This window comes from Loxodonta africana, chromosome 14, assembly GCF_030014295.1.
Source record: "Loxodonta africana isolate mLoxAfr1 chromosome 14, mLoxAfr1.hap2, whole genome shotgun sequence".
NCBI classification, from domain to species: Eukaryota; Metazoa; Chordata; class Mammalia; order Proboscidea; family Elephantidae; genus Loxodonta; species Loxodonta africana.
The window spans coordinates 57,707,694-57,725,590 of NC_087355.1; the positions used below are offsets into that span (position 1 = coordinate 57,707,694).

Genomic DNA, 17,897 nt, shown 5'->3' on the forward strand with positions numbered 1-17,897 from the left:
TTTGTGGAGGGGAAAAAAGTAGTCCCCAAAAGAAAGATAACTCTCAGTGTTGGCTATGTTAATGATAGAAAAATAAAGAACTCTAAGAAACTGCTGGCATACTAGACTTTGGATATGCACAATGGCTTCGGAAAGTATTCCTTGAAAATACTTGACCTTCAAGATAAGTCTTGGTCTACATGTTTTCTTACTATGGGCTCCCTGATGATAGACGCCATGTTGTATTTGTAAATCCTCATAGACTAGACTGCTGGAATACACTGAGCACTGTATAAGTGTTTATTGGAAGTTCAAAGAAAAAAGAAGAGCAGAGCAAGGAAGCAAGGAAGGAAGGGACAGATGGAGGGACGGAGGGAAGAAGCAAAATGATATAACCCTTTGCAATTAACACTCAGAGAAGTAACCTCAAATCACAATTCTTGTAGGCGATCTGGATGAGTCTAAGGGAAGTGTTTCTGAAAGTGCTCAACTGAATCATAATCACTGGAATTTGGGTTGAAAGCAAATGTTCCTGGCGCTGCACTAAATCAGAATATCTGAGAACAGCCTCATGAATCTGCATTCGAACAAGCTCCCCAATTTGCCCTGTTTTTTTTTTTTAATCACAGGATAGACTGATGTATTGGAAAGAACAAATGCTGATTAATTGAGGTTCTCACTAACCAAGGTTTTATTATATCTCAATTAAGAAGAATTATTAGGAAAGCACTAAAACAATCACAAAAACAGCCATTGTTTTCTTAACGCAGGTGATAAAACTTTGGAAAATCTATGCTTTCTTTCAAATTTAAATGTATACTTAGAATTATCACTACAGTAGAAGCTCTCCCACCTGCTTTTTCCTTTATCCAAGTTAACAAATGAGCAAGTCCTTTCCATTCCTTCTGTAAATTATGTTGATGGCCAGAACATACTAAAAGTACATTAAATATTGCCTTGGCCAACTCAATTGCATGTTTACCAACGGCAAGATGTGTTTGTCCCAAACTTGTTTATGCCACTTCTGTTATTGTAATGATAATATTTATAATACCTTAGTAAGTAAGTTAAATATTAGTGGGGAAAGATGGTATTTTTATAAAATCTAACTTAAGTGTTTAGTTTAGCTCAGTAAAAGCAAATCACTAAAAGAAAAATGATGCTTTTGAATTAGGTGTTACTGAGACAACTCTAAAAGACTGGGGAAAATAATGCAGTTCTAGAAGATTCTTTTGTTAGATTGTTTTGCATGTCTCTTTAAGCATGTTCTCTGTTTTAAAAAACCTCAAACTAGACATTGAATGCCTTTCATTATGGGAAAAAGGCTTATGCAAGAACCACTGACCCAGAATTCCAGGCCTTGGCCCTATATTAAAAAAATGTGTAATTTTACATTTAAAGTTAAAATGAAACGTATATAATATATGTAGTCATACTTAAAAATTATGCCCCCATTTAACTTAGCTTTTTTTTTTTTTTTTAATTATGTTAACACCCTTGATAGCAATTGCACTGGGGATATATTCCTCTGAAGACTATCTACCTGTAGCTCAGAGCAAAAAGATAAGACCCAAAACCCACCGCCGTCGAGTCGATTCCAACTCATAGTGACCCTATATGACAGAGTAGAACCGCCCCATAGAGTTTCCAAGGAGTGCCCGGCGGATTCGAACTGCTGACCTTTTGGTTAGCAGCCATACCACTTAACCATTACGCCACCAAAAGATAAGACTCATTTAAATTAGTACCCCAGTGGATCCTTGCTTTTCTATTCCTGAGATGCTCAAGTCACACTTTGCAAAAGTTTCACAGTGACAGGAAATATTATTACAATTTTAAGGATGTGCTAAGAATTTTACACATTGTTAAGGCAGCCTCATGCTATATACTAGGGAGAAGAACGGACCTTACCTTCTCCAATGCATAAGCAAAAAACCAAAGTTACAGTGGTCTGAAAGCCAAACAATTAGTACTTTCTCAGTTGCAGAAGAAGCCACTGGGAAGAAAAAAGAGTGCTAGGCTTTTCCCGGCATTTCTTCTCAGTTCAGACGTCACAGCGCTCCCTCCAGCTACTTGACAATTCCCACTTCTGGGTAGTTAGTGAGAAGGGATTCAACTATTATACTAAATTGTGAGTAAGGCTGAGAATGATGAAGTGTTAAGTTTTAGGTCACATATTTCCATGCTGTTGAAAGCGTTGTATGGATAAAGCTTTCCGGCTTCCCCAGGGTAAAGTGGAGCATCTCCAACGAAACTTTGAAATGGACGAGCATCAGCGTCATTTCGGTCAGAGACTCATCCCATCCCAGCAAGCAGCCTGTACCTCCCCTGAGTGGAGATAAACATCCCTTCCCAAACAGTTTTCTTTATCTGACTGAAAACAGAGAAAGAAGCAACTGAAAAGAAAGCAATGGAATCTTCCTTAAGAAATCAAGATTCTGTTTCATGCACCTTCCCAAAATGCTGTCCATGCAGGCTCTACTGTGGGAGCAAAACGTCTGACTACAATGAATCAAAATGTCTGTCAGAGAGGTAGTGGAGGGAGGAAACCTTCTAATACCAAGTGCCGTGATGCAGAAACAAATGTTTCATCATAAAGATGACAAAAAAGTGAAAGAAGGGGAAATGGGTTCCCACATTAGTAAACTGCCTTTTGGGTAGTTTCTCAAGCAAAACCATGAATCTGATGCAAAGGACCAAAGGCTTGACTTGGGTTAGTCTCTGCCCCTGATATCTGCTCCGATTTGAACCTTGCTCTGCACATATTTGCTGTGGAACCTTCTACTTTACTTCTAAACCTCAGTTTCCTTATCTACAAAACAAGGATTTAGAAAGTAGCTGCCATATATGGTGCTGTGAGTATGAAACGAGATAATATACCTAAAGCACTTAGGTGAAGGCTGATACATGAAAAGCACTTGACAAAAATCCAGTTATTATTACAGAGGACATATCACAATACATAGTAATTTTCCTGAAAACTACCATGTTTACTTTTTACAATCACGTTCAAAGGAAAGATTTTGATACCATAATTTAGACACATTGTTAATCATATTTTTCTCCTCTGTTTTTTTAATACGGAAACCCTGGCAGAGTAGAGGTTAAGAGTTCAGCTGCTAACCAAAAGGCTGGCAGTTCAAATCTACCAGATATTCCTTGGAAACCCTGTGGGGCAGTTCTACTGTGTCCTATAGGGTCACTATGAGTTGGAGTCAACTCAATGGCAACGGGTTTTTACTGGTTCTTTAATAACAAAGCAAAACACTGAAATTTAACTTAAACTAACACTGACTTAAAATCAGCTTTAAAAGCTACATTTTACTGAAAAAAAATGCACGCAGAGAAAGACTACTATTCATAAGTTTTTTTCCCAAAACCTAAAGAAATCTTCAATTTCAGTTTCTGTTTTTCCAAGTGAATAAAATGATTATCTCCGATACTTCATTTATTTTGTCTGATAACGCTCGTAGAAGGTGTTGTCTTTTATAGATGAAATAAAATTGAAAGCAGACACAGTCCATGTGTCCCATGGGTTTCATCTCTTTTCATACAAATGATTAAAGAAAACAGATAAAAAGTCAGTGTTACTGAGATGTGGCTTTCCAAAGGTGCTTTAAGAGACAATTAAATTCCTAATCTCCAGTAACTGCTGATAGACTCAATACAAGAAATATTGAAACAGTTATTTACTTCAGCATTTTTAGTTTCTTGTATATTTTTCTCCTTTTAATAAGAAGATATTAAAACGCAGTTGAAAGTTTGCTCTTAATTTCACTTAGAAATGAAAGACTCCTAGAAGTATGGTGCTTAGATTGAAACATTTGTGTCAATAGGAAGTTCTGTGTATGAGGGTAATTGTTTCCAAAACAAAGCCAGATTGTCTACAGGGCATTAGTCACTGCCTACTATAAAGTTGGACCACTAGGGTACTATCTGAAAGGCCTAGCTTCATTGGGCTTTATATGTTAAAGTACTGCTAAGTGTTATTGCTGGAGACCACTAAATGGTATTCTCTTGCCTTGAAGGAGCTAATATAGTTCCTAAGTGCCTCATTAAAGAGCCCACTGCAGACTTCCCTTTCAGCAAACATCTTTATAAATCCATAAACTAGATTTTCTTGAATTTCCTCATGAGGAAAGTTAAGTGAAAACAAAGATCAGGTGAAAGACTCTACCGGCTAGAAGGCAATGTTAGGAATCAAATAAATTGTAAACTTTTCACATTCAGAAAGGTATAAAAATAGTAAGTATAATATATATTTGTAATTTCTGGAAACCTTATGAGGTAAGAGGCAGTGCATAGACACTAACCAGTATAAAGGAAAGTGTCTTACTCTTGTTAGTTGCTGTTGAGTTAATTCTGACTTATGGTGACCATGTGCAGAGTAGAATTACTTCATAGGGTTTTCAAAGCTGTCAACTCTCAGGAACAGATTGCCAGGCCTGCCTTCCAAGGTGCCTCTGGGTGGGTTCAAACCACCAACCTCTCACCTAATAGTCGAGGGCTTAACCATTTGCCACACCCAGGGACTATAGTGTATTAGTGTATATCATAGTAGATTAGTCAAGATTGAGAAGGAAGTGGTATATGCCAAGAAGTTCTTGTTTTCCCAAAGAATGTACACCCTAAACTGAACAGTGAGAGCCAGCTCTTCTGACACAGGGAACAGAAGTGAAAGTGATTGATAAGAAATGGCACAGGAAGTCCATGTCCACTCTTGGTGGAGTTATGGTATTTTGTGTTTAGGTGAAAGAAAAGCTCTGGAGGAAACAACTGAAACACTTTCTACCATGTGTTTTGGTAAACATTGTTGTAGCATATGACAAATTCTTTTAATTAAAAAATCACTGGACTCATTTTTGCCATAATGTTTCAGAATTTTAGAGTCTTTCTTATTTAAAAAAGGGAGGAATAGGGTCCATAAGAGCTATGATTAAAAAATAATGCCAGTTCTGTTTCAATAACATAAAAAGAACTGTTTAAAAATAGATGTATTTGGTAAACACTTAAAAGACATGAATCACTTCCATATTTCACATGTTAGTCTCTCTTACTTAATGTGCCTTGCTAGCCAAGGCAGCAGATGTTTATAGCTAATAATTCACCATTTTGAAAATTCACCATAATGACAACTTTACATTTGTTTTTCTGTTATCATTAGTAGTAATAATAATGTATCGCAGGTTTGCCTGGATCTATACCTGTGACTTGATTCTCAGATGGCCTCTTTACATCCTATTTTAATAGTGAAAATAACCATAAGTTAAGGTGGTTCACAAAAACAATTTTTTCTGGCAGAGTTAAGTAAAACTTTTTCAGTCTTTGATGTTTTAATCTTGGATAATAATAATAGCAACCATTTATTGAAAACTCACTGTGTGCCAAGTACTTTACTTATTTCTAATCCTTGCAACATCCCTGCAAGGCAGGCAAGGTGTTACCATCCACTTTTAACTAGCAGAACGCTGAAGTATGGGTTAAGTAATTTGCCAAAGATCATTCCACTAGTAAATGGCAGAGTGAAGACTCTAACTGCTAATACAGACATCATTCAAGGTCCTCTTTTAGAATTTGGATTATCTTTTTCTATATATATTAGAATCATGTATGTAGAAAGAGGCCTTAGAATCAATTCTAACTTTCTGGTTCTCTATAATATTCCTAAAAGATGGTGATTTGGCTTCTACTAAGGTATATGCACTGAAGCAAGGGCCTTACCACCTAATGTTCATTTCCTGGTTGGACAGAATTAATCATTAGAGAGTTATCTACAGACTTAGTCAAATTTTGCCTCTGGAACATTTCTCCGTTCATTATGAATCTGCCCTCCAAAGCAATGGTTCTCAAACTTTAATACACCCATGAGTCACTTGGGGATCTTGTTAAGACGCAGATACTGACTCAGTAAGCCTGAGGCTGAGCTTGAGAACCTGCCTGTTTAATAAGCGCCCAGATGGTGCTCGTCCCTGGACTATACTTTTAGTAGCGCCCACTTCCACTCAATCAATTCAAATAGCTACCAGACAAGTTCATGCCTGAATTAGTTTTTCTCCAGGTTAAATAGCTTCAATTATTCACTCCTTCAGATATGGTTTCCAGATTCCTCCCATTCTGCTTGTACTCTCTAGGATGAGTTCACTTGGTTGAAAACCCCCAAACTGAAAGCATATTGATGTAGCCAGACCATGGCAAAGGCCAGTGAGTTGTGCATTTTTGTGACCTAAAAACTACGATTAATGTAGATTGAGTGCACTAGCCCTTGTTTTTTAGTAGCCAAAACATGAAATGAGCTTATCGTCAAATAAATCTTTCCATCTTTCAAATACTAGGTTCTTGAGCTAGTTTGTCACCTTCATCCTGTATTGCCACAGTTAATTTTCTATATTTTTTATCTAGGTGAAATACTTGACATTGATCTCTGTTGAATTCTATTTTGTTGGCTACCTGTCTATGTTAATGCTTTATTAAACACATCAAGATTCCAATTTTGTGTAACTCTAAACTTTACTAATCTGCTTTCAGAGTATTCAACTAAGTATCTGACAAAAATGTAGAGGCAGAAGCACCATGAAAGATGTTCATTCATCTATTAAAACCTGCTGTTTACTGTTGTTCAATCAACTCAGAATCTACTGATGGGTGAACTGTGATGCTGGCCAACCAAAATTTTTAGATGCTGTTTCCAAAATAACCAAGATAGAACTTGGGCTAGTACAGCACTTCTCTTCACCTTTTTGTTTGGTTTCTGAATGTGGAATTTGTCAAAAAGCCAATAAGGAATCATCCAGAAGCTTTTGACTTAAAGAATGAAAATTAGTCCAGAAATGGAGATCCTGCTCCATTACGATGCCTTGGCATTGTCAGCAGGTTTTAATAGTTAATATCAAGGAGTGATAGTGGTGCAACAGTTAAGTAGCTTGGCTGCTAACCAAAAGGTTGGCAGTTCAAATCCATCCAGCAGCTCTGCGGGAGAAAGACCCCGTCATCTGCTTCCATAAAGATAACGGCCAAGAAAATCCTCTGGGGCAGTTCTACTCTGTTACATGGGGGTGGCTATGAGTTGGAATCGACTCGATGGCACCCAACAACAACAACAATCATAGTCATTAACTATGCTGTGGGATTATTTCATCCATCAGGTATTTTCTTAGAAAAGCCAATTTCCCTAATCTCAGTTTCCTCTTAAAATGATAATAGTATTAGCTACTGCATAGATCTGTTATTTCATATATTTTTTATATATATACACACACACATTTAAGAGTTTATGTATAGGGTACTTAGCACAGGATTTGTCACATCTTAAGTATTAAAAATTTTTTTTAAGTATTAAAAATGTTTCCTATGATGATGATGTTGATGATGATGACATCTATTGTTTTTTGGGGACCCCCTAATGAACCATGTCTCCCAGTTCACACTCTTGTCTTCTCACCTTCAATCTGGGCTGGCCCTGTGATCAACTTTCATCAATGCAGTGGGCATGACACTGTGCCATTTCTGGGTCTAATAAGCCTCTTAGACCTGGGAGTTTCTGCTTCTGTGCTAGGTTCCATGTAAGAAATCTGACTACCTTGTATCACCATACTGTGAGAAGCCCAACCTAGTCACGTGGAAAAGTCACATGGAAAGGCCACATGGAAGAGCCAACAACAACTTGCCAGTTATATGAGTAAGGCAACTTTTAGTACCCTCTCTGCACCACAGCCTGCAGCCCTGAACAGCCCTGTTCTTGCACCAGGGCTTGGATCTGAGTTCTAGCTGCCTCCACCCCCATTCAACTAGGAACCAAGTCCAAACAATACACAACAGTTCACCAAATAATTTCAGTACTACGTTTTTCTTTCTGATGCTCATATGGAAATAATTTACTGAAAATGATTTATGAGTGTTGTGTGTCTAATGAAAATAATGCCACTAATGTATCATTTTATGTTTAAAATAACTCAAAGACACCTAAAATTACAAGAGTTTATCATATAGTGTGGTAAAGATAACTTTATGATAAAACATCAAAAACTACTATAAATTCTTCCATCTTACCATTTTATATTCCTTCCAGCCTCTTTGGAAATCCAGACTTCCATCCTCGCGATGTTGTATTACAGTCCAACCTCCCCCACTAACATCCATATTGCAAAATACCTAGCAGACAAAGGGAAAATAAAGGCAAGTGGCAATTATGTCTATTTTAAAGAAATACGCATTAGATACGTTTCAAAATAGAAATAGGGTAGCAAGGCAATTAGATTAAAAAAAAAAGAATAAAAGTACTATGTTGAAAAATGTTAATTTAGACATCTTACTGGTGATTTCTTCTTAGACTCACATTTGAGTTATTTCTGATTAAATTCCATCTATGGTGCATAAACTATAAAATTTTAAGTCAGTCAGCTGAAATTTAAGTCTCAGACTGTAAAACACTTAAAAAATATACCCAGTAACCCAGTGCAAATGTAGTCAAATGGAAATAGGCACTTGTGTATGCTCAATTAAAAAAAAAAGCTACTAAAGTTGCCATAATTACAGGTCATTTTATTGCCAAAACGTAAGACTAGAGATGTTAAAATATTTAATAAATTGAAATGGCAATACAATAAGGATTTTGGAAAATAATATTTTTAAAAATCACATGTGACTATACTATATATTTCATAGCAAATTACTTCCTATACACTTACATATTACAATAGTTATTCTTGATGGCTCAGCATTGCGTTAGAGGCAAAACTTGGTCCCCAGCATATGGGGAACACATTAGTTGCACGAATTTTAGTCATGAGCAATAAGAGAATATGACATACTGTGTTTCTTCTGACTGTGACATTTCTTTCCCGTATGGGAAAGTTATCCAAATCTTTTAAAGACTTATGCTTATTTCAATTACCCTAAATACAACAGTATTTATTTAGAAATGGAGCCATTTCCCCCAGAGTCCACCCAAGGAGAGAAACATATCTATAATGGGATTATCTTCAGAAAACAATCACTGTAACCGATGTAGCAGGATGTGGCAGCTTGATTATTCAAGGGCCTGGCTATGGGGAACACCGTTCCCCAGGCAAATGAATACTCCAGCATTTTGGAAGTTGGCTAAAGGCATGGATGTCAGGCAATAACAGCAGGCACAGAGCTAAGCACTAATTAAAGGAAAAATCTCAAATGTTCTCCCTGAGGCACTATATCTGGAGCACAATTGGCTAAAGCAGTGGCAAGAACTGTCACTCAAAGGACAAATTGTCCACATGCTTCCTCAGATTGAAAGGAACTATGAGATACATGCCTATTTGTGAACATATAAAACAGGCCAGATGATCGCCTGAGGGCTCTCCTCTAATTTAACAACAGCCACTCACTAGTATGTCTTCATCATTCCTAGGAATTGCCCCACCTCTGAGATTATAAATTTGAAATTCCCCTCCCTGTCCCAAGCTTCCTCCTCTTTTTGTCCTCAACTTAACCTCTGGCTAGTCTTTGGTCTTTCTAAATTTTAACTTATTCATCCATTTTTTTTTTTTTTTTTCACTCGACAAGCACTTTCTGGTACCTATTCTGTATTATGGAGTTGGTGGTTAAGAGCAGTAGTTAAGAACATGGCTGCTAGCCAAAAGGTTGGCAGTTCAAATCTACCAGCCGCTCTTGGACCATATGGGGCAGTCCTACTCTGTCCTATAGGGTCGATATGAGTTGGAATTGACTGGACAGCAATGGTTTTTTTTTTTTTTTTTTTTTGGTATTCTGCATTACAACTGGAGATATTATGATGAGTAAAATATTGATCATGTCCTCAAAAGCTTAAATGTTTCAATACTAATTGTTTCTGGAACATTAAAGAGACAAAAGAGTCCACAATTTTCAACTCCAGTGATGTGAAGAGTGATAGAGACAGTGATCTAAAGGAGAAATTAAAGAGCGCTAACACGTGACAGACCATGGTTGACCATGGTTTTGGACACTTAGAGTTCAAGGTGGAGCCCTGGTGGCACAGTGGTTAAGAGCTCATACTACCAACAAAAAGGTTAGGAGTTCAAACCCACCGGACACTCCTCAGAAACCCTATGGGGCAGTTCTACTCTGTCCTATAGGTTTGCTATGAGTTGGTATTGAGTCGATGGCAATGGGTTTAGAGTTTGGGGTAGCACACACCCATAAAAGGTGATGTTTATGAAGCATAGTTCTACTCTAAGATGCAAGGGATCCCTACGAGTTTGAATCAAGTGGCTTATCATTATTATTATTTATTGAGCAGTTACAGAGGATCTTGGAGGTAGACCAAGAGTAAGAATCTGGATGGGAGAATAAGAGAATAAAAAAGGAAGAGCCATTATCAATGCTATGCTTGCTAAATGCCAAATAATTTCAATTATTAACAAGCATTTTCTAATTTAATCTCAACATCCCTAGGTATGATTATTATTCCCATTTTACAGGTGAAAAACCTGAGATTATTACAGTAATTCACTAACGGTTACCCTTAAAATAAGTATTGGATCCACGATTTGAACTTCATGTCTACCTAATTCCAGATTCACATATTTGAAAGCAGTATTTGATGAAATTGAAAATGGAAGAATTATTTAAAGAAGTAAAGACAAAAGTAGAAAGAGTGGGTGGATTCCAGAACGAAGTTTAGCGAACAACTGATAGAGACAAAACCCATCAGTAACTTTTATGTAGGCAGGGACTTTATTTGCTACTGTCCCTAGTGCCTAGAATGATGCCTAGCCAATGGTAGCTACTAAATAAACATGTTTTTTTTTTTTTTAATGAATAGAGATGGAATAAGGAAATCTGAAGTAGAAAAACTAGACTAATGGAGTTCAAGGAAAGTTGGAGATGAATTTTAAGTTGGGGAAATGATTAACTTAATCAAATGTTCCAGAGAAGTCAAGATGAATAAAGATTAAGAAAATGCCCACTTATATCTGAAGAGAAGGAGCCATTAGTGACCTTGGGGAAAGAAGGTGAAGGTTTGTTCTGTGAATAAAATCCAGATGGTGCAGCTTGAAGCAGGCATAGGTGGTGAAGCAGGAGAAGTGGCCCAGGTGGGACATTTACTGGGGACGTTTAAATCGATGCACGGGAAGTGAAAATGCCAAGAAAACATTTTGTGTAAATCATTTTATCCTGATAAAACATTTTACCCTGATAAAACATTTTATCCTGACTTGACTAGTTAATTCAGAATACTTTTTTTTTTTTTTCCAGATTTTCATTTCCTAATGGACACTGATTGCCTCAAAGTTTGCCGAACTGCGTTTGGAAAGCTATAAAGTCCAGTTAAATACTCAGGGAAAGGACTCACCACATTTGTGAATATAGAGGATGTGGAGAAAACCATGCCGTACAGTTTTATTATTATTATTGTTATCTATGTTATTAAAATTCTGTGCATTTAAAGTTTTAAAGTCACTCACACACACACACACACACACACACACACACACACAAGAATGACAAAGTTCCTTTCAGATAGAGCCATCCATGACTTGTAAACGTTAAGATGTGCTGAGAGTGTATCTTAAGTAGACACTCAGAGAAAGTCAGAGTTACATAACAGAAATTACCCAGGCTGGAAACTGAAGGCACAGAGATGTTAAAGGGTTGACAGTTACTCAACATTTCTTAATAAGACTCAATAATAAGAGCAAGAATAACAGCTGCCATTTGTAAAACATGGACACAATTGAGCTGAATAGTATATTGGTTAGGAGTGTGGACTTGGGTGCTAGACTGCCTGGGTTCAAATCCTATGTCTTCTCTCTGACTCTACCTTTTAAGGTTCTTATAGAGATTAAATTACTATGTTGAGTGTACAGTTTTTAGAATAGTGTCCAACACTTAATAAATATTCTCATTACTTTGTTATACATGAGACATAAATTTCTTCAGCAACTTTATAAGGGAGATAAGAGAGCTCCTATATTATAAGAGAATAAATTTAGGTTCTGAATGGCGAGCCAAGTTCACACAGCTAGTAAATGGCCAACCTGGGAATGCACTAGAATGTCTCTCTAACCCTTAGCACTATGCTGAAGGAGAGAGGCTGTGTAAGGGCTTATCAGACTGCATGGCCTGAAAGTGTAGTTAAAGTCAACTGAACAGTATAAGTGGCAGAGAAGACTTCGGTATGGAATCGCATTTTATGATCAGTACTTTCTAGGTTTGTTAACATGATAGTAGATGGGGCTTAATTTTTAATAATAAAAAATGGCTATTTTCTGAATTTTTCAATAATCAGTATTTTTAAAGAGATTTGGGTTAATAAGGAATCAAATCAGTTTGCTCAATTATAGCTATGAGTTTCAATGTAACCCTCTAGTACTTTATAATGGGTGTCTGTGAAAATCACCTCAATATCCAGTGACTTAAACATGGAAGAGTGAAGTAGATTATAATAAAAGAAAGATACCTCTGACTTCTGTAAAATAAAATGACAAGATATTTTCTAAGAGTCTATTAAGTCTAAGTACTAAGATTTGGGGGGGGGGCACGTATCTATATGACTTAATTTTCTTCAAGGCATCTTTTTCTCCCTCATTTTATTATGATTTGTATGGTATTTATCTTACTGCTGGTTAGGGGTTGCAGCAAGGCATAGTAGAAAAAAGAATGGGCTATGTAATGAGGGGCACTTGTGTGGCCGATTAGCCACTTGCTGGCTGTGTTAATGAAGTAACTCCACAAGAAATATTTTGCCTGTTGATGCCTCAGTTTCCTCATCTCTTAGCTATATAGTTGAGATTATATGTATTTATATTATGCACTATTTACTGCATGCATATATTACAATATCTCATGTAATATATTAAAATTCATTTTTATATATGGCATTGTATATCAAACCAAAACCTGTTGCTATTGAATCAATTCCGATACACAGTAACCCTATAAGACAGAGTGGAATCGCCCGATACAGTTTCCAAGGAGCAGCTGGTGGATTCAAACTGCTGACCTTTTGCTTAGCAGCCATATCTCTTAACCACTATGCCACAGGCACTGCGTATAGCTTATGCTATTTACAATTTATTACAAATAATATGGAATATGTAAAACCAAAAATATGTAGAAGTACAATAAATTTTCCCTTTTTGTAAATATTACAAACTTCTAGTTAATAATATTAACATCACTAATCTTTTGGCACCCTAGTTTTTTTTTTTTATGTATTTACGTTTAAAAAGTTGGGTTTATGCTAGCAAAAAAAAAAAAATAGAAAAAACAAAACACTGTTGATTCTAGTGAGAAGAAAAACAAAAAGCCTATGCTTAGTAGATGAAGAAAGTTCAAGAAAATAAATGGTCATTTTCAGAAAGATTTGAGACATGAAAGGATTTGAAAAATTCTTTGCCAATATTGTGTGGTCTGTGATATCTGGCGGTATCCTTCCTGTGGGCAAAGGCCTCACTACATTTTCTATGCCTGTTACATTTATTGATCCCATGACTTGGGCTTAACTCTATCCAAGAAAAGACTGAACTGGCTCCTATCCCAGGCAAGGTCAAAGCTTTCAAGCATTAAACACCTTTTAACATAATACGGAGGTTTAAACCCAAACAAAAAGGGGAAACTTGATTCACATTGCTCTTATGCTTTTATGTTCTATACAAGCTGGAGTGATTAGGCTTGCGGATGTTGTTTTTCCATAACTTTAAATGAAAAAGGCTCAATACGTTATAGGTTTTTTTCCAAGAATTAGAGGAATTATGTGTTCAGTAATACATTTTTAATACTTTACAATAAGAAGAGTTAGGATTTAATGGTTTATCTTTTTGGATGACACTATGCTCACCTACAGGGCATTTGGTTTTAGACACTTATGAAATAAAATAAAAAGTATTGTTTCCTACCACCATGCATTGAAGGGAATTCAGGGAAGAATATAACTATAACATAAAAAATAAAACATAAATATACAAATGACTCAATTCTCATTTTCTAACTGCTTAAAAAATTAAATAATCCTAGAAAACTGCCTCTGACTTCCAAATCACATTTGAAAAGATAACACTTTTATAACTTTTGCAGACATTGCTTTTTTGACATGTAACAATGTCAGTCAGGACAATAATTGTTTAACAATTCCGTTCTACCTGCAACTCTGCCTAAAAAATCAATGTTTTCCCATTAGTATTTAGTTTTTGCCAGTTGTCTTAAATAATCCAATTTAATTAATTGGTCCACATCCCAAATCAGAGATATTTGACTTAATTTATGTATTTGTTCCTTTGTTTGTAGGCTTACCTCCAGTCTCTTACACTTCCTAGAACTTCCGAAAACATTACAATGACCAAAGCTTTTGCTAAGCAAATCCAAGGGTAGCACCAAACTTTATTATCTAGGAAACACAATTTACTTGGAGGTCTTATTTTCCTTTTTATAAGATTGAGAGAATAGGAATGATTCATCTCAAAATGGGGGAAGTAATGAGATTACAGGGATGGAAGAGAGTAGGATGGAGTATAATGAGAACACGAACTGATTTTACGTGATTTTCTGAGAGTAAGCCTTTGCCTGTGTCACTCATGTATTCCACATGTGTTTTCTGCTCCATGGGCAACAGGTACGGTGTATTCAAAAATTATGAATGGTGCCATTTCAACCATCACTAGTATACTTATCCTGTTTAGCCCCCCTGATTAAGAAGGTGTTGTCTAGATCTAGACTACTTGGGGTCAAATTCTGTCTTCAATATCATTAATGACGTGACTAGGGCAAATTACTTTTCTAAAATAGGGTTAATGGGAGCACCTATCTTACAGGGTTTTTGGAAAGAGTAAAAGCATGGGTACATCTAAAGTGCTTGGGACAGAACCTGGCAAAATGTAAAGGCTCAATATATGTGAACTGCTGAATTAATCAGTCTCTGATTTACTTCAGGGAATCAGTACAGCTTTGGTTCTTACTAATGCCATGCTACATGATTATAATAAGGAATTTGACAGAAAAAGTCTAAAGATCTTTCTTCATAATAGAAAAATATTACTACCTGTGAGAGAATCCATGATCATAAAATTTTCCTTTAATAAATAATAATTACCACTTAATACTACATAAATAAACAGTAAATAAATAAAACAAGAATACAGGCATCAAAGTCCAAAAGAAGAACAAAGTTTTTCCCCCTTTAGCTCTCTAATCATTTCTCTTCTCACCATGCTCTGCTACTATTCTGAACAAAACCATATCTAATGATAGTCCTGATGAGATGACCTGTGAACTTCTCCATCTTCCCTCTGCAAAGCCGTGGGGGCTACTTCCATAGTGGTAAAATTTGCCTCTTACAGGCCTGTACTGATATGACTGTTAATGTGTTCAGGCCCAAATTTTGAACATTTAATCCAGTAGATACTTGACATTTGTTGATTTAATATTTTAAATTTAATTTATTCAAAAAACAACCCTGAAGCTCCATGATATACAAAATCTAATTTTACCGAGGTGTAGATTTAAATTGTGCTATCTTGATAAGACCCACGCAGCGGGGAGTCACCTTACTAGGGACTACACAGCATCTGCATCTCGAAACGTTTTGAAATAGAGTAATAATTATACCTGAATCAACACTCACGGAATGATCAAAACTTTATTTGGGGAAAAATGTCTCCCACCTGAGGAAAGCCAAGTGGTTGTACTGGTGATAGAGAGAAAAGGAAATTAAGAGTATAAACGTTCTCAATTTGAAAACTTGAATTTTTTTTTTTTTTTTTAATTTTTAGATCCATAGAACCATTAGGTCTCTAAAAGGAGGAAGTCACCTAATATTTCTCATTAGCTTTATTTTTATACTCAAGATACAAGCTAAGGAAGAACTGACAATAATTTAGGTTTTTTTTTTTTTTTTTTTTACAGGTCCTAGGTGGCACTGTAGGTAAGTTATAAAAACTAAAATAAAAAACCCAAACCAGTTGCCCTCGAGTTGATTTTAACTCATTGCCTCCCCATGTGTGTGTGAGGGTAGAACTGTGCTCCAGAGGGTTTTCAATGGCTGATTTTTCAGAAATAGATTGCTAGACCTTTCTTCTGAGGCACCTATACCAGAAAAAAAAAAAAAAAAAAACCCAGTGCTGTCGAGTCGATTCTGACTCATAGAGGTGCCTATAATAGGTGTACTCAAATCTCTAAACTTTCAGTTGGCAGCTTAGCTCTTAACTATTTGCACCACCCAGGGACTCCTAGGTAAGTGATAAACCAAAAACCATACCTGCTGCCATCGAGCCGATTCCGACTCAAAGTGACCCTACAGGACAGAGTAGAACTGCCCCAAAGGGTTTCCAAAGAGAGGATTTGAACTGCTGACCTTTCTAGTTAGCAGCCGTAGCTCATAACCACTGTTTAGTTTGGCTCCAATCCCCTTCCCCAGGGCAGTTTCTGACATATTTTCTATATTATGTGTATGGTGTGTAAGTGTGGGTATGAGTGAGTGTGTGTGTGTGTGTGTGTGTGTGTGCATTAAATATAATCCTTAAATATGAATTTAGAATATCAAGCAAAGTAAGAAAGCTTCCTGTCATTTGATATGAGTGATTTAAGGGGTCTTCCCTAAAATAAGTTACTTCCCCCCCTCATTCCCACCTTAGCTATTGTTGTGCCTTTACAGTTACTTTTTCGGTTGTTTGGTTTTTTTAATGCCATGGAACACTTGATTCAATAAGATCTTGCACAGAAGCCCAAAATAAAAAATAGCTGACAACAAAGCTTGTCTGGTAGGTAGAAGAGGTAGCAGCATCTAGAAAACTGCCTGCTGTCTTTCTTCCTTCCTGCTCTTACTCTGCCCTGTCCCCCTCTTTATGTAAGAGCACTGAAAGCCTCTTTTTAAGAAAAATTGTATTCCAGAAGAGGGGAAAACATGAGCCATTATAAATCACTTATGCATTAAAACCTTCAAAAGCTGGAACCTGTGTAAGGCAGAAACTGATCTTAGAAGGAAAACTCAAATATTTTCCACTAATAGAGAGGCATAGGAAAATAGTAAGACCGCACCCTGACAAAGGTGTAAAACTTGCGAGACCCAGAAAACCAAGGCAGTCCTGTCAAAGTCCAGCTCTCACAGGTTTCACTGTACTTAGTTGAAATCAAGAGAAGAAGAAGACCTGGTCGAAAGGGAACTAGAATTTGATCAGAAGATCTGGATTAGAGATCACACTCCTCCTCTTGGCAATTATGTGATACCTGGCCAACTGATCTCAGGATTCATTTTCTCACCTACCAAAGGAGACTAACAATCAAGAGGAGTAAGTTAAGCTCGCTTGCCATATGCTATACAGAAATGTTGATATTATCATCAACAGGTCATTTATTCATTCATTCATCCCAACACATTTTTATGGAGGACCTACTATGTACCAGAGACTACACTAGGTCCCAGGGTATCAAGCATAAAAAGCACAGTCTCTCCTTGTAGAAGCCTGGTAGTGAGAAAATCATGCAAAGTTGCATGGGGAAATCAAGGAAGACCTTCCAAGAGCATTTGCATAGGACCCAGGAGAAATTTAGATCAAAAAATAAAATGAAATCCATTGCTGGCAAGTCAAATCCAACTCACAGTGACCCTATAGCAAAGGATAGGTTATTTAGGTGCAACAGAGAGAGGAGGAAAATTGTTCCATCTCTTCAGGGCAGGTGGTCCTTTCAGGTCTTGAACATCTAGCTAGGGCTTTTGCATGTCAAAAATCAGGGTGTTGGTCTTTTATCCTACTCTCCTTGAATGTCTCCTCTCAAGGTTCCCCATATAAAAAAAAATTACCCTGCTTTAAACAGACTGCCTTATCTCTACCTCCTCCACATTGTTTTATAATTATCTGTGTAGTTGTCTTCGTTACTATACTTGGTATTGTTTGTTTCATATTTGTGTCCCTAGCCAGTGACAACTGAATGACACCCACTTAATATTTATAAATGAAGGCATGGATAGA

The 17,897-nt window shown here is 36.6% G+C and overlaps 1 protein-coding gene across 2 annotated transcripts in view; it reads right to left on the reverse strand.

Annotated features, from left to right (window-relative positions):
• ANGPT1 (angiopoietin 1) overlaps positions 1–17,897 on the reverse strand; it is a 282,518-nt gene that overhangs the window by 44,902 nt on the left and 219,719 nt on the right. For both annotated transcript variants that reach the window (XM_010588449.3, XM_003408432.4), the window contains exon 6: positions 8,026–8,127. In XM_010588449.3, the coding sequence (XP_010586751.1) occupies positions 8,026–8,127 (102 nt within the window). The remainder of the gene's footprint in view (positions 1–8,025; positions 8,128–17,897) is intronic.